The 21454-nt window shown below is 34.8% G+C and overlaps 4 protein-coding genes across 10 annotated transcripts; 2 read left to right on the top strand and 2 right to left on the bottom strand.

Moving 5' to 3' along the window:
• Window positions 1-1009: 1009 nt before the first annotated feature.
• Window positions 1010-5257, bottom strand: LOC123877642 (hemocyte protein-glutamine gamma-glutamyltransferase-like). Its single transcript, XM_045924510.1, has 9 exons — window positions 4411-5257; window positions 3432-4273; window positions 3151-3346; window positions 2883-3071; window positions 2589-2808; window positions 2202-2466; window positions 1849-2133; window positions 1526-1651; window positions 1010-1367 (listed from the first exon to the last, which is right to left on the bottom strand). The coding sequence occupies exons 1-9, from the start codon at window positions 5012-5014 to the stop codon at window positions 1215-1217; spliced, it is 2880 nt and encodes a 959-aa protein (XP_045780466.1). The 5' UTR covers window positions 5015-5257; the 3' UTR covers window positions 1010-1214.
• Window positions 5258-6671: 1414 nt separating this feature from the next.
• LOC123865403 (transmembrane protein 231) lies at window positions 6672-17748 on the top strand. 2 transcript variants are annotated; one of them, XM_045906415.1, is made up of 6 exons: window positions 6672-6993; window positions 7561-7730; window positions 7915-8043; window positions 8217-8445; window positions 8763-9054; window positions 17737-17748. In XM_045906415.1, exons 1-5 carry the CDS (start codon window positions 6855-6857, stop codon window positions 9020-9022), a joined length of 927 nt encoding a protein of 308 aa, XP_045762371.1. In that variant the 5' UTR covers window positions 6672-6854; the 3' UTR covers window positions 9023-9054; window positions 17737-17748. The 2 variants fall into 2 exon arrangements, with proteins under 2 accessions (XP_045762371.1, XP_045762364.1); XM_045906408.1 differs by lacking the exon at window positions 17737-17748 and having other exon boundaries at window positions 8763-9250.
• On the bottom strand, window positions 9600-11259 carry LOC123865474 (mitochondrial import inner membrane translocase subunit Tim21). Its single transcript, XM_045906529.1, has 3 exons — window positions 10844-11259; window positions 10268-10450; window positions 9600-9839 (listed from the first exon to the last, which is right to left on the bottom strand). Exons 1-3 carry the CDS (start codon window positions 11171-11173, stop codon window positions 9684-9686), a joined length of 669 nt encoding a protein of 222 aa, XP_045762485.1. The 5' UTR covers window positions 11174-11259; the 3' UTR covers window positions 9600-9683.
• On the top strand, window positions 12147-19983 carry LOC123865417 (solute carrier family 66 member 2). Of its 6 annotated transcripts, none has more exons than XM_045906429.1 (6): window positions 12159-12668; window positions 13147-13283; window positions 13951-14076; window positions 15344-15560; window positions 17200-17332; window positions 18761-19983. In XM_045906429.1, the coding sequence occupies exons 1-6, from the start codon at window positions 12466-12468 to the stop codon at window positions 18815-18817; spliced, it is 873 nt and encodes a 290-aa protein (XP_045762385.1). In that variant the 5' UTR covers window positions 12159-12465; the 3' UTR covers window positions 18818-19983. The 6 variants fall into 6 exon arrangements, with proteins under 6 accessions (XP_045762409.1, XP_045762417.1, XP_045762425.1 ...); XM_045906436.1 differs by having other exon boundaries at window positions 12160-12668; window positions 13999-14076; XM_045906445.1 differs by lacking the exon at window positions 13951-14076 and having other exon boundaries at window positions 12163-12668.
• Window positions 19984-21454: the final 1471 nt, after the last annotated feature.

The following is a 21454-nucleotide window of genomic DNA, read 5'->3' as shown; positions in this document are numbered from 1 at the left end:
AATTTGGTACAGACTTGGGATACATCCCGGGGAAGGACATACGCTACTCTTTATGCCGGAAAATCAAAGAGTTCCTACGGAATTTAAAAAAATCGAAATCCATGCAGGCGAAGCCACGGGCATCCCCTACTATTAAATACAAATGAAAAATTATGACTTCTACTGTTCATTAATTTAAATTCAAGATGGTGATTTTCGAAAAGAGCAACCACCCAGTTTCGTTGCAGTTTAAGAAGCATTTTGTTGTAGGAGAAGGAAAATAAAAGAAAACAATTTAGCAGTGACTGCTTTATTATTTTTGAGATCCCAAAAACACGCAAACACAGTGCAATAATAATTTTAGTTCATAATAATAATAAAAATATAAAATGAGGTTAAAAAAATGTATAAAGATATTAAATTAATTAACAACGAGTATATCTTAACATAGACCCTTATTAAAATAATTATTATAATACTAGTAGGAATATTAAAAAATGGCACGCGAAGCATCGGTTTCTTTTAGATATTAAAAACTAAACATTAAAAAATCACTCCGTGCATCGTGTTCTGTTTCTATGTTTTTTTTTATTTTTTCATAAATTGTGCTGGTGCGTAAATCTCATCTTGAACCTTTATCGAAGCCAAGTCGTCATAGTTCGTCGGTACACTAAAGTCAATTTGCTCTTTACAAATACACCATATAAACTTTAAGAGGGGTCTCCCCGTCACTCGCTCCATACAAACGTAGTTCGTCTCTCATTGGAACACTAACCAATCATAACTCAATGGAATTTTGTAGAAACGTTCCGGGAATTAATATCTATGTCTGTGGTTTTCCAGATTTCCGTTAAAATAATTCGGTTTCAAAGTTACGCAGTCTCAAAAATTCACATACAAATCTTTGAGCTCCTGTAATTTTAAAACTACATATTTTTAGAAAAATCTAAAACACCACAGACACAGATATTAGTTTTTACAATATTTCTGCATTTCATGGACTTTGGTTGCTTAATATTCAAATGAAATTGGGGCTACGATTGTATGGAGTAAGTGACGGAGAGAACCCTGTTAAGGAGGAAGTTTACATGTTACATGGATGTCAATATAAGCACTTCCTCTTGCACAAACACGTGGTCAGGCGCTACGTATGACCAATAGCAGCGGTCGAGTTGAAGCGCCTCGTGCAGCGGCGGCCCCGACGCGTGCAAGGGCAGTCGGGGCTCGGGGGCTAGCTAGCCGCGCACGTTCACCGTTGTGCAGCCAAAGATCTCGTCGATTTGCCGAGAGGAGAATGTCACAACAATCTGAAGCTCTCCAATGCGAGTCGGCACGAACTTGTCCTGGTAGCTCATGAATTCGCCAGGCTTTACGTCACGAAACTTTATCTGCAATAATAATAATTAATTCCTTAAGCAATTGCAATGGGCGGCGGTATAACCGGCCTGCTCTTTTGCTCGCTATTTTATTATTAAAAAAAAAATATATTCTCTAAGAAAAAGAAAAATTAGATCGCATTTTGAATCATGTTATTCTAAACTGTTACCTGACGCGGCCTCTGCACGCCAGACCCTTCGAAAGTGAAGTAGCAATCCGTCAAATTAACAGTCAATGGATTCTGGAAGCTGAAAGTTATTCCACATTCCTGACCAATACTGGGTTGGCTCCTTGCCTGAAAAGGTAATAGAATAGATTTAAGTATTCAAATAAACTTTTTACAAGTGCTTTTATATCGTCAAAATAATCTACCACTGGTTCGGAATGCCGTTCCTACCGAGAAGAACCAACAAGAAACTCGGCGGTTGCCCTTTTTAATAAAAATTGTATTGTAAATTAGTCATTATTTCACCCAAAACATAACAACCATACCTGCACTTGAAGTTTCGGCTTGTGCAGTGAGACATCGTCTTCCTCAGACCAAGCTTGCGACGTTTGCTTGACAAAAGCCATCGCGTGCACCTTAATCATTGCATGATCAACCAACTTGTCCATGTACTCTTGTGGTGTTACATTCAGTTTGAGGGCCTCGCGTTGGCCTGCCCTTACAATAAATTCCCCTTGAGATTTCCGCACTCGGGCTGCAATAGCACCCGTGTAATAACACGCAGACGCTGTCAGGACACACCAGATTGTTCGGTCTTCGGGTGATTTGTTCTATCAAAACAAATTGACATTACTCAATCGTTCACATTAGCTATAAATATTAAAAAAATAGATAATACCTGAATATTCATCGTGCAATCGAAGGGCTGACCGTAAGGTATAGGTTCAATATCCATTAAGTCAAAAACGACATCCTCTGAGCTACGGTCAGGTAATTCGTAATATTGTTGCAAACGTTGAAAACCGCGACAAGAAGCGATAACAGAAAGACGTTCCGGAGAAGGACTTTCAACGGGTTTGTATTCGTGAGTAATTTCTAACAAATCACTGTCCCCCTCGTCGTCTTCGCGACTTGGATCCTTTGTGATAATCTTCCTTCCAACCCTGAAAAGAGTGTAAATACATAAAATGCCATAGCGTCAAGTATAGCTAGCTCAATCTTAAGTGCATCATCACTTCAGTCAAATAATTCGCTAGTGTATGTCATGTAGTTTAAAAATGCTTACTGATATTGGTTGGATGCCATTCTAACAAAACCCCAGTCGGAGGATTCTTCCTCTTGGAAGTGGCATAACTCAGCATTTATCTGAGAGTACATAAAGGGTGTATCATATTGGAACCCAATCTCCCCACGACGAACAGCTTCCACACTAGCCGGACCACACTTGTATATAGATTCAGCTTCCTCCTGAGGAGTAGCATCTATTATCTGCCACCCACCATATCCTACCAAAAAAACAAGTTACATTTGAATGAATGTATGAACACCAGTTGAATCGCAGTAAATACTATCTACGTACCCTGCGGCAAGTCTGGTCTTTGCATCCACACATCGTTCCACACATGGAAGTTCCAGCAAGAGTCATAACAATCTTCATCCGGACCATTCGGCACTTCGTTCCCATCTTTGTCAAAGAATTTATCAATAGTGAAGGTTCCATTCGTATCGTGTGCTGAGACGTAATTTGTCACAGATCGGCAAGGTATACCTACAAATAAGATTAAAATATAGCTTTTATAATGCTTTAATTTGGTTCTTTTACAGTATTATTATTTTTTCATAAATACCTAAAGCTCGACAAATAGTGACCACCAAACCAGAGAACACCCAGCACTGCCCATATTCAACAGGCCTGCCTCCATTCGTTAGGTATCGTTCGAGAATAGCAACGGAACCAGTCCATGAATGTGGAGATACCCCGTCTTTATATTCACCATCGTATCGACCAACCATTAGGCCATCGCCATCCCCTTTAGAATTAATCTACGGTAGAAAAGCACAGCTATTAAAAAATTATGTCATAAAAATTGCATTATTTAATTTTAGGTTTTATCATAATAAAACTTGCCATAGCTGAAATTGCTCTAGCAATCCGAACAGGATTACCACGTTCTGAATGTTCCAGTCCACTCCGCTCTAATAAATAGATGCAAGCTGGAAGCACTACGTCATCGAACTGTCCGAAAATCCATTTGCGACCTTTAGGTTGGCGCCAGGTGCCGCTCCATATTTTCCCTTGCTCATTAAGAATATATTCCTTTCTTGACGATTCGTTGTCCATGTAAACAGAGTCCTCGCGACACCATGGATTAAATAAGATATAAATATCTTCATCACACTTGTAATCTTGGCGATTATCACGTTGCCCCAGTCTCTGAGTTTGAATCCAGCAATTCCAAATCCCCACTGGTGCAGAAGCTGGAACGTGGACTTGGAATGTTATCGTATTTCCGTCTTGGCGTTGAATACTCAAATCCCATTTTTCCATCTCGTGAGCAACAGATGCCAAATTCTGCGTTGATCCGTGATGAGAACCATAGCTGCGTCCAGTTGAAGGCGGCTGGGGTGGCCCACTATGTCGTTCAACGACTGGTGGTCGTGGTGGTTCCACAGCCCCGTGCGGACTAAGCGGGCTTTGCTGCTGAGGCGCGGGCTCGTTGCTGAAGGAACTACGACGACATGTATATGTCGCGGTTTCTCTGATGCCGCTTATTGGACCGCTAATAGCACTAATAGTAGTAATTGTTCCTACTGGAGTCATTGTAGCACTACTAGTTTCTTGTATACGTGACACGGCCATGCCCATTCCCATGCCAATAACGTCACGGGCATGTTGAAAGACAGTTTGTTGCGAGCTCCAATTAACGGTTAAAACAACTCGCGTTCCTTTTGTAACACATGGTTTCGGACCTGTAATTTTGTAAAATATTAATATAATCCATTGACTTGATTATTAAAGTCAATGGACTTGAGAGATTCCTTGAGAGTAACAGATAACAGGATCAATACGTCAAGTAAAAGTAAGAATTTTAAAATTGTTTACTTACCAAGACTGAACACGATTCGAATTATGTCTTGTTGCTTGTCGCCGGTTCTGTCAAAACGAACGGCAAAGAAGAAGTTCTGGCCTCTTCGCAAGACCGGGTTCGGAAGGATGGTATCATTCACCAACTCATACTGGTCAGTATGGTGGTCTTTACCATTATCACGAGCATAAAATTCAGTCAGTTCCACCTTAAGTGGTTGCTGCGAATAATAGCTTTGGGGAACCAATTCTAGTGTTTCCTGGAGACGTCTACGTTCATTTTGATCAGCCAGCTTGCAGATGAGATTATGAGCGTACGGTGTATTCGGGTTGTTCCGTGATGAGTGTTTGAGGGCCCCAGCGCTGAGAGAGTGTCCAGGGCCAGGTTGGGCCGTAGGTCCTGCCTTGGCAATTGGGCAACGACGACTTTGTCCTGGACGTTGACAAAAACTCGAAATGTTGTAATTCGCTGACAATCCTGGGACATAGTTCGAAGCCATCCCTCCAATTGTTATTTGCTGTTCCCTTGCACAGCTGAGAGTGCTTATTGCAGTTGTCAATCCTGTAATTCCACCAAGACCCATGCCGGTTATGCTAGACGTCATGCTTGAAGACATCTTATCCATGCTTTCTTTTTGGTATAAGCATGCACTTTACTAACAAAACTGTACTGTGCCCCGGCCCGAAACCAGAGCGAATGCTGTTGCGGATCTACTTAGGTACCTTTATATACAACAAGGTTTCTAAGGGATCACTCACCGCTCCGGTGTCAGTTGTCAGGCGCCCAGCTTTGTTCATAGCTATTGTCTGGATTCACTGACTTGTATCTAACCAGGAAAACAAATAAGTATACATAATAATAAGTATAATGAAAACCTCTCATAGTACCTACCCACTAAGTTAATATAAGTAAAGTTTTATTTAGGAACAAACAACAAATTTTAATATTTTTAGGAACTCATTATACCTACTTAAATAACGCAGAAGTAGTCCGCTGCAGTAAAGTTTTCTGGAACTATTATTATAAAACAAATCCCATCAGAAATCAACACCATCGGCAACCCAGCACGGATCTTCTCTCAGAATGAGAAAGATTTAGGTCATAGTTCACCAAGATGGCCAAGTGCGGACTGGCATATTTCATTATATACCTTTAATAATAATACCTTGGAGAACATTTTACCTCTCAGCCATGCCAACTCAAAGCCATGCAGCTTTGAGTTTTTTCCTCGCGATTTTTTGGTATGCATTGATAGCGTGCCTGGAATCGAACCTCCGACCCTCCGAATAGGAGGCGGTCGTCTTAACCACTAGGCTATCAGCGCTTACTACTAGGCCATACAAAATAATGTGCGAATTCCACATCACAAAAAAAATTAAAATGTGTTTATGAACACATAAAATTAGTATTTTAAATTTTTAAAAGTAGGATAACGTATATACCAAGTGGGGTATATGAAAGGGCTTTACCTGTACATTCTAAAACAGATTTTTATTTATTTTTATGCATAACAGTTTTTGATTTATCGTGCAAAATGTTGGAAAAAATACCCCAGTACCGAACCCTCGGTGCGCGAATCTGACTCGCACTTGGCCGGTTTTTTTTAAATTGCTTATTACATTAACAGAGGTCTACCCATTGTCTACTTGCAACACAAAACGTAGAAACCACATGGTAATTGACACCGGAACGTTAGCTGATAGGTAGACTAAATACAATATAAAGAGTGCCTTTTGTGAGGCTGTGAGGCGAAGCGAATCTAGAAAACTTTAAAGCTACCTACAATCCAGGTTTATAATTTTGGTTTATTTGTTTAGTTAGGCTATCCAGTGGCTACTGAACAGTGGTCACACGATCTTACTGTTTTTACTTTTTAACGAACTACGAAGTAAGCTTTTTAGTACACTTAGGTACCTACTAAAAAGTTTTCTAACAGGGTGAGATTAAAGTTAATTGACCTTTAAGTAAGTTTAATTAACCGTTTTTAACCGTTAAGTAAGTTTAATTAAAGTTTTTCCTTTTTTAGGGTTTCAAACCATCTACAGAGAAAAAAGGAGTGGTGATCCTATACCTACCTTTTGGTAGGTAGGTATAGGATCACTTCGTTGTCTGTCTGTCTATCTGTCAAGAGTCAAGACCAGTCAACGGAATCTAAACCAGTATATAAGGTAACTACCTACTTGCCGTTGAGATAAAATCGTGATTTAATAATGTACAATTTAATGATCTTGACTAACAACACTAATTAATAACTTTGCAACACTGGTTGCTAGGCAACTGCCTTGTTTGTTTGTCACATTTGTCAAAATCAACTCAATGTGCAATCAATAAACATTGGAAAAATGAAGCAAATATTGATATTTCGAAAATCCAACGATCAATGAGTACCTATTAAGAAGAAAAAGAATAATAATATGGAAAAGTACAATGTTACGAGATATCACAATAATTAATAACACCTACAAATGGCACTTTATAAACTTTTCAGTTACAGCGTCGAAGTTCAGTACAAAAGTCGTTTATTATCGAAAGCGACATTGTTTACAGTAATAACAACTATATTGACCATTGTTTTGCCTTTTGTTGTAGCCTATAGAAGTAGAGGTAAGTTATCTAAATACCTTTAGTTTTTTTCAAAATTTGTCAACGTATGAACATATTATGTAGGTACATAGCTAAGCAACACTAGTTTTTTATTACGAGCTATTGGTCCCTTGAATTGATTTAGATTAGATGCACATAATACACGGACCACATACAATCTATTCGCACGAAACGTTTTTACTCAACATACCTATCTGATTCGAATAGAAGCTAAGGTGTGGCATTTCAGGCATACTTATAGGAAAATAAATCCTAAATACCTCGATAGCTCAACGGTTGAGGAGCGGACTAAGCTTTACGCTTAATTGGGGGGGAAAAAAAAATATACCTTCAAAGCAAGAGTGAATAGGAAAGTGCGCTATAACCTAGACCTCATATTTGCTTTTTAATAAGAATGGTATTTAAAAAATCATGCATTTAAATTTTAGAATACCTATTAGGAGGTAAGTGTACCTGTTAGGAGTCTCGAATATTCTGTTCATACTGCAATATAGCTTGGAAGTTAAATAGTCTAGTAAAAGGTCAATGTTTTCATAGCAACTTATTTAACGTATTTTAACCTTCCAGGATTTTGGTTAAAGACGTCATACTTCTATGAACAACCACTCATACACTCAACATATGATTATTTACTTATAGCAGAGACTGATGACCCTAGTGTTAATATTATATGTGGTGATGCAGCATTCCTAGATGATGATAGACTTGTAGATGAAGAAAATTGTGTAGAAATTCAAGTAAGCTTAATATTTTGTACATTCATTTTACTTTCTTGGCTTATCAAAAATCTATTGAAGTTGACTATGATTAAAATCAAAGATTAACTTTGAAGTTAACTGTAGAAAATCTGACAATTCTACAGACATTTTATAGTAGGTTTGATTTTATTTTGATTATAATTTTATGTTTTGATGATTACAGATACAAGAAGACGACATCAATCTAGATGGGAAGAATGATATTCTTAAATTTAAGTTTGATCTTATTGTACCAAAGGGTAGAATTATAAGTTCCATTATATTAATATTAGGTATAGACTTCCAAATTAGGGTAAGTAGATAATAATACTTAACTAACGACACATATTTACCAAAGAGTTACCAAAATATTTCTAAGGAAATGCAATAAGTCTATTATTAAACCAAATCTTTTTCTTTCCCCTAGTCTTAAGATTATCCCTATTCTATTACTACATCAAATAATTTTGTAAAATTATATTTCAGAATGTTTGCCCTCTACAAATGCAAAGTCTTGCAGTTCTAACCAAAGAGTTCAGTGGTCAGCCAAGTGGATTCAAATACTATGGAGACCTGCAAATATACCAAACAAGTCACCTGGCATGTCTGCGAAATATCTTGGATACATCTCACAACACCTCACTATTTAACCATGAGACTTACAATACCAAAAATATAGTTGATTTTATTTTAGATGAATATTTGATAAGAGAAGGTAATTATTATTATTTTAAACTTAAGATATCCAAACTAAATTACAGATTTTGCTAATTTAAAATTAATGCTGTTTAAAGTTTTTGTATGAAATACATAAATTAAACTTCATTTAACTGTATATTTTGATCATATATGTACATATGTATATTCTTGCACCACCTACCTATCTCTAGTATCTATTATGACTGGAAGAAATCGCTAGGAAGCGATAAGGCCACCACAATACCCTTGTTTTACTTTTTGATTTTTTTTTTCTACTGATTTTTGTGATGTGCAATAAAAGAATATTCATTCATTCAATTAATATCTTTACAGTTACAACAGTAGTCAATCCCATCTATGCCAGAACTCAAAATGGCCAAACTGGTACCATGGATCTGAGTATTAATCTAAGAATCGCAGAAATGAAATTTCGATATACTCCAAGTCTTATACAAGAACTGAAATGGGCTTGGCCACAATACCTGTCACTTCTTCTTATCTTCTACTGGTTATTTGAAAGAATAAGAAAATTTGTCTTCAGCAATCGTCTACTGATGGCTTGGGAGATAATTCCTTGGAGAAAGAAAGATTAGTATATTTTCAAGAAAGACAGTGATAATGATCTGTTTTAAGGAAAATCTTGCTCAGCAGCTATTACTTGTCCAGTATTTTTTAAATGGTTGCTGATAAGTGATAACCTTTGATATTAGTACCAATGATATTAAGTACAATAGATATACTATATTTGGGGTGTGTAGTTGTTAAGTCTAGATTATGAACTATGAAGCATAATTATATTACTTTTTCTTCTTGCACTCGCACATCTTGAGTTTAATTTTTATTTGTAAGAAAACCTTTCTTTTCACCTGTGATGCACACAGGTACATTATATAATTGTTCATCTTCATTACAGTTACTTTTAGTGGAGCAATATTTTGCAACATGAAACATTAATTTAATGTGATGTTACCAAAAAAAAAACGTGAAAACATTGTCCTAAACAAAATGACTACTGTGTATGCTCCCTAAGGAACAATATTGTTATAGAATATTTTGTAATTTCTGTTCTGACTTCTGCCTACTGATTAATAAGACAATGATTTACATATTTTTCATTTGAAATATTTGTCATCAATACCTGCAGAATAAATGTAATAAAAAATAAACAAATAAGGAATAAATTTTATTTACACAATACTTATCTAATTAATTTACATTTATCTACAGGTTGAATATTATGTTATCTAAGACTATTTACTGTGTAAGAGTTAATGTAGGCAGCTGTTGGCTTCCAGCTTCAGATTTTGCATGATCTAGAAACGCACGATTGTCTTCAATGATGAAAGTTTTTCCACTATAATCATCTAGTTGCACTAACAGATATCTGCATTCATAGTTCCCATATTCATTCTGAAAGGTATAAAATATTTTGATAAATAATATTATAAAAAAAATATCGGTGTTAAATTATGTAACAATACTAGTTGACATGCCCCAGCTTTGCTAAGTTAGTTCTTGCTTTAATCATAAAGTGAAAATATAAATCCTCTTTATCCCTATCCTGTGGGAATTTTGAAAAATTATTCCCTTTATAATGTGGAAAAGGAAAGATTTGAATCTTTTCTTATCTACATTATAAAGGGAACCCTTGTACAAAATTTCAGCTTTCTAGGTCCAAAGGTTTGTGATGGATGTTTATACATATATTTAGAGTAGTAGGTATCTTTTTTGCTAGATTGAGAAATCAAAAGTGGACTATTGAAACATAACAATGTTGATATCTATCAATAGCCAACTATAACTACAATTACATGATTATCGTACTTAATATTACAAACCTGCTTCATATCTAATTCAGCAACACCTTTATTTCTAATTCCCTTGATATAGAATCTCATTCTCATATGTTTAACTCCATCCTTTTCATAGACGGCATGACTGACTCTGGTCCTTCGCCTCCTTGTAGTCTCTTCGCCATAACCTTTTATAGGAGAACCAAGGGCTTCTTCTATTCTTGGGTCCTGTTAAAAAATACATCTTTATGCTTAATATATAGCTAATTAATTTATTGTCGGGTGTCTTTTAGAGATTGTGTAACTTTTAAACAACTTGACTAATTATTGAGGTCATGTTCCCACAATACATTTGTTACAATGTACTCATATATTATACCATATTCTAGCAAATAAACACTTCTTATTCTTATTCTTAGTATATTTATTTGGTTGTTCAAGAAGATGGTTCATAGCTATGCTAGGATCTAATAGCTGACACTGCAGAACAGGTTAGCCAATCGATTAGAACCCTGAGCAACCCTGCTAGAATATTATATATTATTTTATATTATGGTGTTTAAATTTAGAGTTTACGGTATATTTGATAGGATAAATAAATATATGCCATTGTTTACTCACGTTTTTACATTTTTCTAGCGCTACTGAGTATATGCTGTTGGGGCTATTGCTAGAAAACAATTCACGGAATACGTAATAAAATATAATGCCAGTAACTCCTAGACCAACCAATATGATACCAGTATAAGACACTGTTTTGCTCGTCTCTTTAATCTTTTCACCCAGGGGCCGTACATCTCTTGATACTTCAGCTCTTTCTTGACTTTGTGTTAACCCCTTTTCTTTTTCCGTAGCATAGCAACGACCGCATCTAAATTTATTTATTCCTACGCTCACAGGAATTAGGTCAATTGATCTATTTGCACGTAATAATTTTGAAATTATAGTCATTATTAAAAATTAATCCTAAAATAATCAAAGCAAACTGGAAAATTACCCGGTATTTTTTTTTCTAGCTAAATTGCAATTGTCAATGTCAAAATGATAACCACAGACGAACAACATAACTCAGAAATCAGCTGATTTCTGAAACAAAGAGTATGTAATCAGTAATCACTACGTGTTCTGAAATACAACCATAGACAAAAAAAGAAAAATAAAACCGACTTCAAAAACCAAAAACACTAAAAAGTAGAAAATAATTTTTGTTTAGCTACACATGTAATGTACCTAGGTATGAAGTCGAGCGAGCATATTAAAACAAAATTAGAAATCCAAGAGTGAAGCTCGCCCGACTTCATACCTAGGTACATTACATGTGTAGCTAAACAAAAATTATTTTCTACTTTTTAGTGTTTTTGGTTTTTGAAGTCGGTTTTATTTTTCTTTTGAAAATTTTTTATTTCACAATTTTTAGTGGCCCCACTGTACTATATATATGCTATGCCCAGTTAAAACCCTACTGTTTACTAAGCTATTACAGTGATCGCGAGCAATTTGCTCTTATCCATTGAGGAGTTCTGTTCTCCATCTCCGAAGATATTCATCAGATCTTCACCAAATTTATATGGGACCACCTGCACAGTATACCCTTTCAAACAAAAAAAAAATTTTCCAAATCGGTCCAGGGGTCTTTGAGTAATCGGGGAACATACATAAAAAAAAAAAAAAAAAAGATCCCGACGAATTGAGAACCTCCTCCTTTTTTGGAAGTCGGTTAATTAAAACGCGGTGGGCGTGACAGTTCCCGGCCCGAACCCAAAGATAAATAGCAAGCATCATTAAAAGGTTCATCATCATGTGCTTGTGAATGTGCTCAGCTAAGATCATGGATATCATCAGTTTGATCTAATTTTATTCTATGAGATTGATTTCTTAACATCTTTATGTGTATTTTATTCTTTACATGATTACACCCACGCACCCATCCCGTCCCATCACTAATACTTCACTATCATTGTCAATGTCAAATTGCCATACGTCATTCATATTTCATTCATGATTCTCCTTTTTCAAAATTGAAAATTCAATTCAATGTTTCAGTGGTTTCATTGTCTGCTTGAATGATATTTTCGGGGTTTTAATCAAAATAAATAAATCGCACAGTGGAGATTGAATAACGTGAATTAATAAGTTGTTATCATGAACTTAATAAGTTATTCTTACAAGTGTGTAATAAAAAAAAGACTGTTATAGTTCGATAGGAACTCCTGAATAGAAGGGCGTGAAAAATATTTTTAACAATGGATTGGATAATATCTGATGAATTAGGGCTTACCGTGGGCCATTTAGTCGGCTGGGGTGCAGCTACGGCTATGATTGTAGGAGGAGTAGCCCCATACATTCCACAGTATAGACAAATTAAAAGAACGCAGGATGCTGAAGGATTCTCCCTATATGTTTGTTTGACGCTATTAATAGCAAATACATTGCGAATATTGTTTTGGTAAGTTTTCATTTCATATTTTAATAAATAAACTTACCACCATCTGCCCATTTCAAGTATGCTGTTAGATATCAGTGAAATATCGAAAACATATTGTAATTTTTCAAACATCTTGATTTGAGTATATACTTTTATCTTGATTTTTTCTAAATTTATGTGAATTTTTACGCCCTGTCCCTGTCCCTGCAATTGTCCCTGCAATTTTATTACCATGTTTCCAAATGACATGAGCAAGTTATAAGAAATGAGGATCTTCATAAGTTTATAACAATACAGTAATAAATTACTAATAAATCTTGTCACAACATAATGTTAAATAAGTATATTTCTTTTGTACAAAATTAATCTGTCATAAAAAATATTGAATTGCATACAAAATAAGCTAAATAGGTTGTTTGTAATGATGATTAGCTGATCTACAAATTTTTAAAATTAGATGTAAAAAAGTCATAGTATTATGTTTATATTTTATTTTTAGGTTTGGCAAACGCTATGAAATACCATTATTAATTCAAAGTATAGTAATGAATGCAACAATGTTTGCTATGATCCATCTTTGTGTGAATGTACGGAAAAAAAATCAAATTATTAGAGCAAGAGAGCGAATATTCACAGGTTTGTTTAGTGATACATTGTTTCAATTAGTAGCTTGCATTATATAATATTTCTCACTGATTTACATGATTGTTATCTCTAAAATATTTATTTATTTTCTACATTCTAACCATATTAAGAGGCCTATTCTGATTTAAATTTATTTCTTCTGATTTGTTAATTTCTTGCACTACTAAATAGATGATGCCTGTGACTTTGTCTGTGTGGACTAAAGTTTTAAAAATCCTGTGGGAACTTTTTTGGGACAAATTAGCCCTGTGCCATTATCCAAGTCTTTAACTATATCCATACAAAAAATCACATTGATCTAGTGTTGGCACCTGATTGAAGGATAAACCAACAAACCAACACATTTTCACATTTATAATATAGTTGGATACTGAAATATGTATTCATTTGTTTTGTAGTAAATAATTAAAAACTTGTTGGGGTTCAGTAAAATTAACAAATTATGTGTAAATTTTCCTTTTTCATATACCTTTTAGTAGATAAATGACTAAAACAAATATAATACTAATTAAATTGAATATTCTAATTTTCTTTTAGCTACTTATTTACTCTATTTACAAACTATTTTGAAATTCTTTCCTATTTATTTTTTTATTTCTTTGTTATATGTTAACTTTATTTTGTTTTATTTGGTGGTTGGTGTGAATGGTGACATTAGGTGCAATATTCATGTTATATATACTATTATGTTGTGTAAACGGCTCAGCTCAGCCAGACGATACAGCGCAGTGGTTGGGACAACGCAGTGGCATCGTTGGTGGGGAAAAACCACATCGTTTTTATGGTGAGTGTTGCAAAAATTTCTTCATTGTGTTAACATATGTATTAGTTCATCCTCCTATACTTTTGTTATTTCATCATTATTTCTTTTTGTTGCAGTTGCAAAAGATGATCATGATTGTCATTTCTGGGCTTTTTTACATTTTTTTGATGTGGTGTTCATGTTTTTTGCTGTTAAGTATCATTATTACAAAGTGTGCAATAATATGTTACTTGATTTACGGAAAATATAGCCTAAAGTACCTAGTTAGTGTAGAAAATTATGAATAAAATGTTTAAAAAAGGAATGTTGTTAAAGTGTATGATTAATTTAAATGCTTTTTAATATCTTGCTGTATGATGATCCTGTCCATTGATCCTGGTTTTATCATTGTGCATTAACTTGGCATGTGTCTACAACATTGAAGGTATTGTGGTAATTCATTACTGTAACAATATATGACAATTATTCATTAGGGCTTTGACCAGGTCAATTTTTGTATTTGCATTTGAAGTTTTTTGTATGAATGACAATTTGCATGATATTTCCTACATCATATTACATACCATATTATTAGATTAGTGAATACCCGGATAGTGCTACTATGCTAAAAAAAGAATGTGCCATGTGAAAAAAGAAATTGTTTTAATGGTCTAAACCCGTCTTCGCATTACGTATATTGGCCTTTCTAAAGACACCAGTTTGGGGCATGTTGGTTAGATGGTTTCAAAATCTATAACAGACATAGTAGAAACATTTTTTTTTATTTATTGCAATTATGGCTTATATACATAGGTCTTAATCTAAACTTATAATAAGTACACCCAAAAGCCTTACTGCATGCAATGTTTTACACAATTACAGTAATAAAAAATAAAAAAAATGAAATATAATGTCTAATAAAAATTAATTTTAAAGAAGCCTCCTCTATTCAATTAATTCTAAGAGCCTCGATAGCTCAACGGTTGAGGAGTGGACTGAATTCCGAAAGGTCGGCGGTTCAAACACCACCCGTTGCACCGTTGTCGTACCCACTCCTGCTTTACGCTTAATTGGAGGGGAAAGGGGAGTATTAGTCATGATTAGCATGGCTAATATTCTTTAATAAAAAAGAAACGAAGAGAAAAAAGAGAAAAGAAAGAAATAATAATAGAGATTGAATCAACTGATAGGGAACTTTGATTAGGACTATGCAATATGTATCAATAAGATCACTACCTACTTTGATGATAGTAAAATTAGTAAGTCACATCAATTAACAAATCATGTGTTTGTTTTTCATTTTTTTCAGATATGGACAGAAAGTATTTCTGGGCGTGGACGGACTTCCAGAGCTACGTAGACTGTATGCTAGTATTCTCAGTATTTGGTGCAGCTATCACATACCTGTTGATAGAATTCTCGCCGTTTGTGGAACTGATCGGGTTTCTCGCCGTATTCACTGAAGCCATGTTAGGGGCACCGCAGATAGTTAAGAACCTAGGCAACAAAAGTACGGAAGGCATGAGGTATAGTATATTTCATTACAAGTGCGGAAAGGCTGTCATTGCAAAGAGTTCCGACAAATGTCTACCCGAGCCGAGGCGTAGCTGAAGGCGAGGGTTGACAGTCGGAACGAGTTGCAATGACGGTTCCGCACGTGTACTGAACGACTATTTTTAATACAGTTGCGAAAAAATGAAGCAATTTAATAAAATAATAAAAACACAATAAACTCAACTAACTTCATTTAATTTAATTTAAAACAACTTTATTGTTAATAGATATAAAAAACTAGGGTCGAAATTACTCATTTTAGGCAACCAACAACTAAACTCGCAAAGGAAATTTCTGAAAAATGGCGCCAACCGTAGAATATAAGCAGAGTTTTTTTTTTCTTCACCCATTCTGGTAGGCAAAGGGAACTATGCCCATACAGCCAAGTCTTCAGTAGAAGTTTTTATTGATATGAAATGAAAATGAAATTTAATGAGATGAAATGAAATGAAACCTAACCAAACTCATTCAATCAAATCATTAAATCTGATATTGAAACAAATTAGTAGCTTCTTATTAGAAATACGTATTTGCATGAATCATAAAAACTTCTATGATTTTTTTTAGTAAAAACTTCTTGGTTGGTTTTTCTTTTTAATATTTTGACAGTTGGGAAAGAAAAAGCACGAGTGCGGGAAAGGTAAAGAAAAAGCACGAGTATGTAATAGCCCACATCCCGAACGCTATACGTCCCTGCAATACGCCACTTTTTGAGCAGCTGTATTAAAAAATATTATTCAACTAGCTTACCCGTTCAGACTCATCTATGTCTATGGTTTGCCAGATTTCCGTAAAAATAACCTGTCTTAAAGTTACGAGAATTTAAACATTTGTATGTAAATTCTTGAGACTGTATACTTTGAAACTAAATATTTTAATGGAAATCTGGAAAACCACAGACATTGATTATTTCTAGAGCGTATCTAAAAAATTTCATTGTATTCGATTGTTTAGTAATCCAAAGAGAGCCAAACTACGTTTGTTTGGAGCGCATTACGAATAAACCCCTCTTTTTATTTGGCGATTGATAAATTGGTCCTTTGGTGATCGAACAATCGGCACTTAATAACATTTTTTAATGTAGCCTGTAAAAGCTATGTGCTTACTCATCCCATAAAAGTATTCAATTTGTTTTATCGTCATATAACAATTTATGTAGGTAGGTATACACTATTGCAGTTTCATTGACAGCACAGTTACTACACTGTTCACCGATAACCTTTTATAAACCGTAATAATATTACAGTTCACTTCCTTAAATCAGCTTGTGATAACAGATTTGACGTTAAGAATTAAAAACACACATTGGGTTAAATTCATTGAACTTTCGTAAATGATAACGTTGCCCCGATAATTTGTAGCTTTGTTCTTCCACTCTACACCAAAAATGTATTACTTAATCAAACTTTATATATAATAACGATATGGGCGCGCACTCCTAACTTTTCAGAGTTAGGTATGTGCGTTTTACGTAATTAAATATCACTTGCTTTAACTCTCATCATCTCAGATTTGTAATAAAATTGCCCTTTATTTGCCTAAGTACTTCGTATGTGATTATTGTATTAAAAAGTTCTACCTAGAGTTATGTTATAATAATTATTGTTTCAGCCTAAGCATGGTGATAATGTGGACTTGTGGAGATTTATTTAAGACTGCTTATTTTGTTATAAGAGAAGCGCCCGCACAGTTTTGGGTGTGTGGCAGCTTACAAGTATTGTTAGACATTATTATACTCATACAAGTAAGTATATACCGATCTATTTTTCTACTCTAGGACTAAAAAAATCGTAATAGTTTATCGATCTATTTGTTAGCTCGTGCGTCATACTTAATAACAAGTGTAAATTAAAAATTTATAATGACAAGTGAAGGTTACAGTAGCTAGAAAAGAGCTGATAACTTTCAAACGGCTGACCGATTTTCTTGGATTATAGCTAAGAACACTCGATCAAGCCACCTTTCAAACAAAAAAAACTAAATTAAAATCGGTTCATTAGTTTAGGAGCTACGATGCCACAGACAGATAGACAGATACACACGTCAAACTTATAACACCCCTCTTTTTGGGTTGGGGGTTAAAATCACGGGATTCAAAATAACTTGCGCAGTTCTAAAACATGTGAAATTTAAGAAGGTACTTATTAGGTATTTCAGTTAAACAAAAACAAGATAATATTGGACCAGTAGAACTTGAGACTAATTTTTTTACAAAAACTACAAAAAGTTATAAATGAGAAATTTCTACTTCTTTCTCTTGCCTTTGTCCTATTTCATTTAAAAAAAATGATTTTCTACATTTGACTAAATTCGAAAACAATGTTACAATAAAGAGTTTATACTGATTTATCACAACTATTATATTAATTAATATTATTATAACATTACTGCAAAACATGCTATTAGCAAATCACTTTGTAAACATTGAGTTTATCAGTTCATTAACAGTGTTTGACGTTTAGGCTAGAGCGTTATACCTATAACTCTTTATTTCTTCATGTACTTATTTACATGATCATATTTAGATATCGGTAATTTGTGCAATTTATATAAAATACCGCCCTAATTCATTATACAAAAGTAGCACAGAATCTACAAACTACTGTATAACTGAATATTGACGAATTTTAATGTTTAAGCTATCGTGAGTTATTTATATTTTAAGCATACAATGTACCAACTATACTTACTTATTTAGTCGATGAGCCCAACTAGTTTCGAACCCATCCATGGTATTGAGGAATCAGGTCTAGTGGATTTTTGGAAATGATGTTATAACATTGCTAAACTCCAATGGGGCTCTCGTGTAATAAGCTTATAATTAGGCACACCTAAATAATACCTTGTATATTAAAATATTATAAAATGATAAAATTTAGTTAAACATTAATTAATTTCTAATTACCTAATTTTTTTATTCGTATACTTATAAAATATTTTATAGTCACCCTGACCAGGTCTGCCCTCATTTGGGTCCTAAGTTAGGGCCTAGTTAGAACTCCTAACAGAATAACCGCTTTGTGGTTACATTTTTTATCCACAACATTACTAAGTTCGGACCCTTTCATTCGCACGATACATATTAGATGCTGTTTAAGTTAGATTTTAATAACTGTTTTTTAAATTATGTTGTATTTATCTTTGAATTTATTCATTCATGTTTCTTCGGCAGGTGTGGCTGTACCGACAAAACACCGCAGCGGCGCGGCGCGTCCGGCGCGGTGACTAGCAGTGGACGGAGACCGACTTATAGCGCTCACTGCGCTCTTCCCGCTACCGCCGACCAGCCCCGGCACTGCCCCGCTTCCTCTCCACTTTATGACGAACAATTTACTTCTGATGAACCACGTGTGTATCCTATTATATTTGTTATAATCCCCGTTACACAGAGTACCTAGTTAGTCAGAGTTCATAATTGTGACGACATTACAATTAAATCTAAAAGTGCGCACCCTGTGTTCTTCCACGGTAGCTACTATACTGACCGGTCGTCACTATCTTGTGTCAAACAATTTACTTCTGATGAACCAGTTGTGTATCTTATTATATTTTTTATAATCCCCGTTACATAAAATACCTAGCTAGTCAGAGTATGTGGCGACGACCAAATTACAATTAAATCTAAAAGTGCGCACCCACCATTCTGCCACAGTACTATCCCGCTCAGTGGTTCAAATTTTATCACGAGCAATTTACTTCTGATGAACCACTTGTGTATCCTATTATATTTGTTATAATCCCCGTTACACAGAATACTTAGCTAGTCAGAGTAAGTGGTGGCAACCACATTACAATCAAATCTAAAAGTGCGCATCCTCCGTTCTGCCACGGTGCTATCGCGACCGGTCGTCTATACTTACGACGATCATTACTTCTGATGAACCACTTATGTATTCTGTTATATTTGATATAATCCCCGTTACACAGAATACTTAGCTAGTCAGAGTATGTGGTGACAACCACATTACAATCAAATCTAAAATTGCGCATCCCCTGTTCTGCCACGGTGCTATTCCGACCAGTCTAAACCTTATGTCGAGCAATTTACTTCTGACGAACCACGTCTGGTGTACCCTTTTATACTTTTTATGATCCCTTTTACACAAAGACTAAATGGCCCTTCCACTTTATCTACCATGGCGACGACGGATATAAAACTTACACCCGTATTCACAAACGTTACTATGAGGTCTCACAGTGCGCTCGAACGCACAGTGTCCGTTCCACCAATCAGATGACCGTATCACGTCAATTTACAATGATCTGATTGGTGGAACCTACACTATGCGTTCGAGCTTACTGTGAGACCTCATAGTAACGTTTGTAAATACGGCCGTTAATCATGTGGTTATTATTCAGTGTTAACAATTGAGTCGACAAACTTAAAGTCAAAAAGCACAATTCAAGGTATTTTACATTTTAAGTCATTTCGTTGCCACCTTTTATAATTCATACCATTTGTGTAGTGAAAATTTGGAAACTAAGCTCTGCTATTGCAATGACCACAAAAAAGGTGCTGGCACCGACCTACTTGAACTGTCGCATAGAAGTGAAAGGCATATTTTTTATTAGTAGGTATTTAGTACCTACTGATATCGTTATCAGAAATAAATCGTTATCGGATTGTTTGTGAAACTAATCTTTAAAGTTAATGGGTATATAATATACTTAACTTTTGTATTTATTTTGTACTGTGATTATGTAGTCCGTTCTAGTTCAATTTTATGATGGGCGCAGACAGCGGAAATTTTCTGGGTCTTGGTCGGTTTGACCCTTACACTAATTTCTATAGACTGTACTTCCACTTTGCTCAGGCTTGTGGTTCAGAGTTAAAACAAGACAGATTTATGCAAAGATATTAATCTGTCTCGTTTTAACTGTATCTTAAGTCTGAACAAAGAACCATTCGTGTTTTATAAAATTGAACCAAAACAAACTATATTAAGAAAGTACGATTCGTGAATTATTATTGTTGTTAATAAGAAAATAATGTTACTATTTAAAAAAATCAGTCTTAAAGCACTTATTTTAAAATATAGATGAAATGCACTTTTAACTGGTTTTAAAACCTCGAGAACCTAATCCTTAAGGTATAGTTCCGAGCTCAGTTTCTAGTGACAATGCTGTCGCGGTAGTGTCGTTGCGATTTTGTTAAATAAAGAAAGAAAACCTAGATACGTACTAACCTCTACTGTGTTCTTATTCGTACTACATACATATCTTGACATTCACAAAGGTACAAACAAAACTAGTCTCGTTGTGATAATGTGTGTGTTATATGAACACTTTTACAAAAGCCTGTTACCGCTCCCTGGCGTACTGATGCTCGACGGACGATCTGACTGACGGGTGATCATGCCAGAGTGTGATGTGACAGACCACAAAACAGTGTTTTGTTGTTTGATTGCACCTTCACGATATTCACTGACTTTTAGCTATGTGTGTGTGTGATTTTTAGCATGCCTATACAAAGTATGTAAAGTCATAACGGCATTAAGACATCATTTTATCCAATTCTATTTATATTTTATATAATAATTAATATCGTAGGCCGGATGCCTTGTATCTAATATTGATTATTGTCATTATCCCGCGGCGACACGCTGTGCTTCATTGTCGCCATAGATACTGAACGGAACTGTACCTTAAATCTCGCTGTTGTATTAGTGTTTAAGTATAAGAAATCGCTGTGAAACGCATTATATAATATTGTGATAAAGTCATATTTCATGTAGATAAAATAATAAAATGAAATAAATTCATTTTTGTAAATAGATGACGAATGATGATTATAAAAGTTTAGATGTATTTTTAATAGTTTGTAGTTAGAAGAAACGATTTGGCGATACAAATTTTTGACTATTGT

Source organism: Maniola jurtina, chromosome 1 (genome assembly GCF_905333055.1).
Source record: "Maniola jurtina chromosome 1, ilManJurt1.1, whole genome shotgun sequence".
Taxonomy (NCBI): Eukaryota; Metazoa; Arthropoda; class Insecta; order Lepidoptera; family Nymphalidae; genus Maniola; species Maniola jurtina.
The sequence above is the reverse complement of the archived record's forward strand: the minus strand, read 5'-3'. Positions and strand labels throughout refer to the sequence as shown.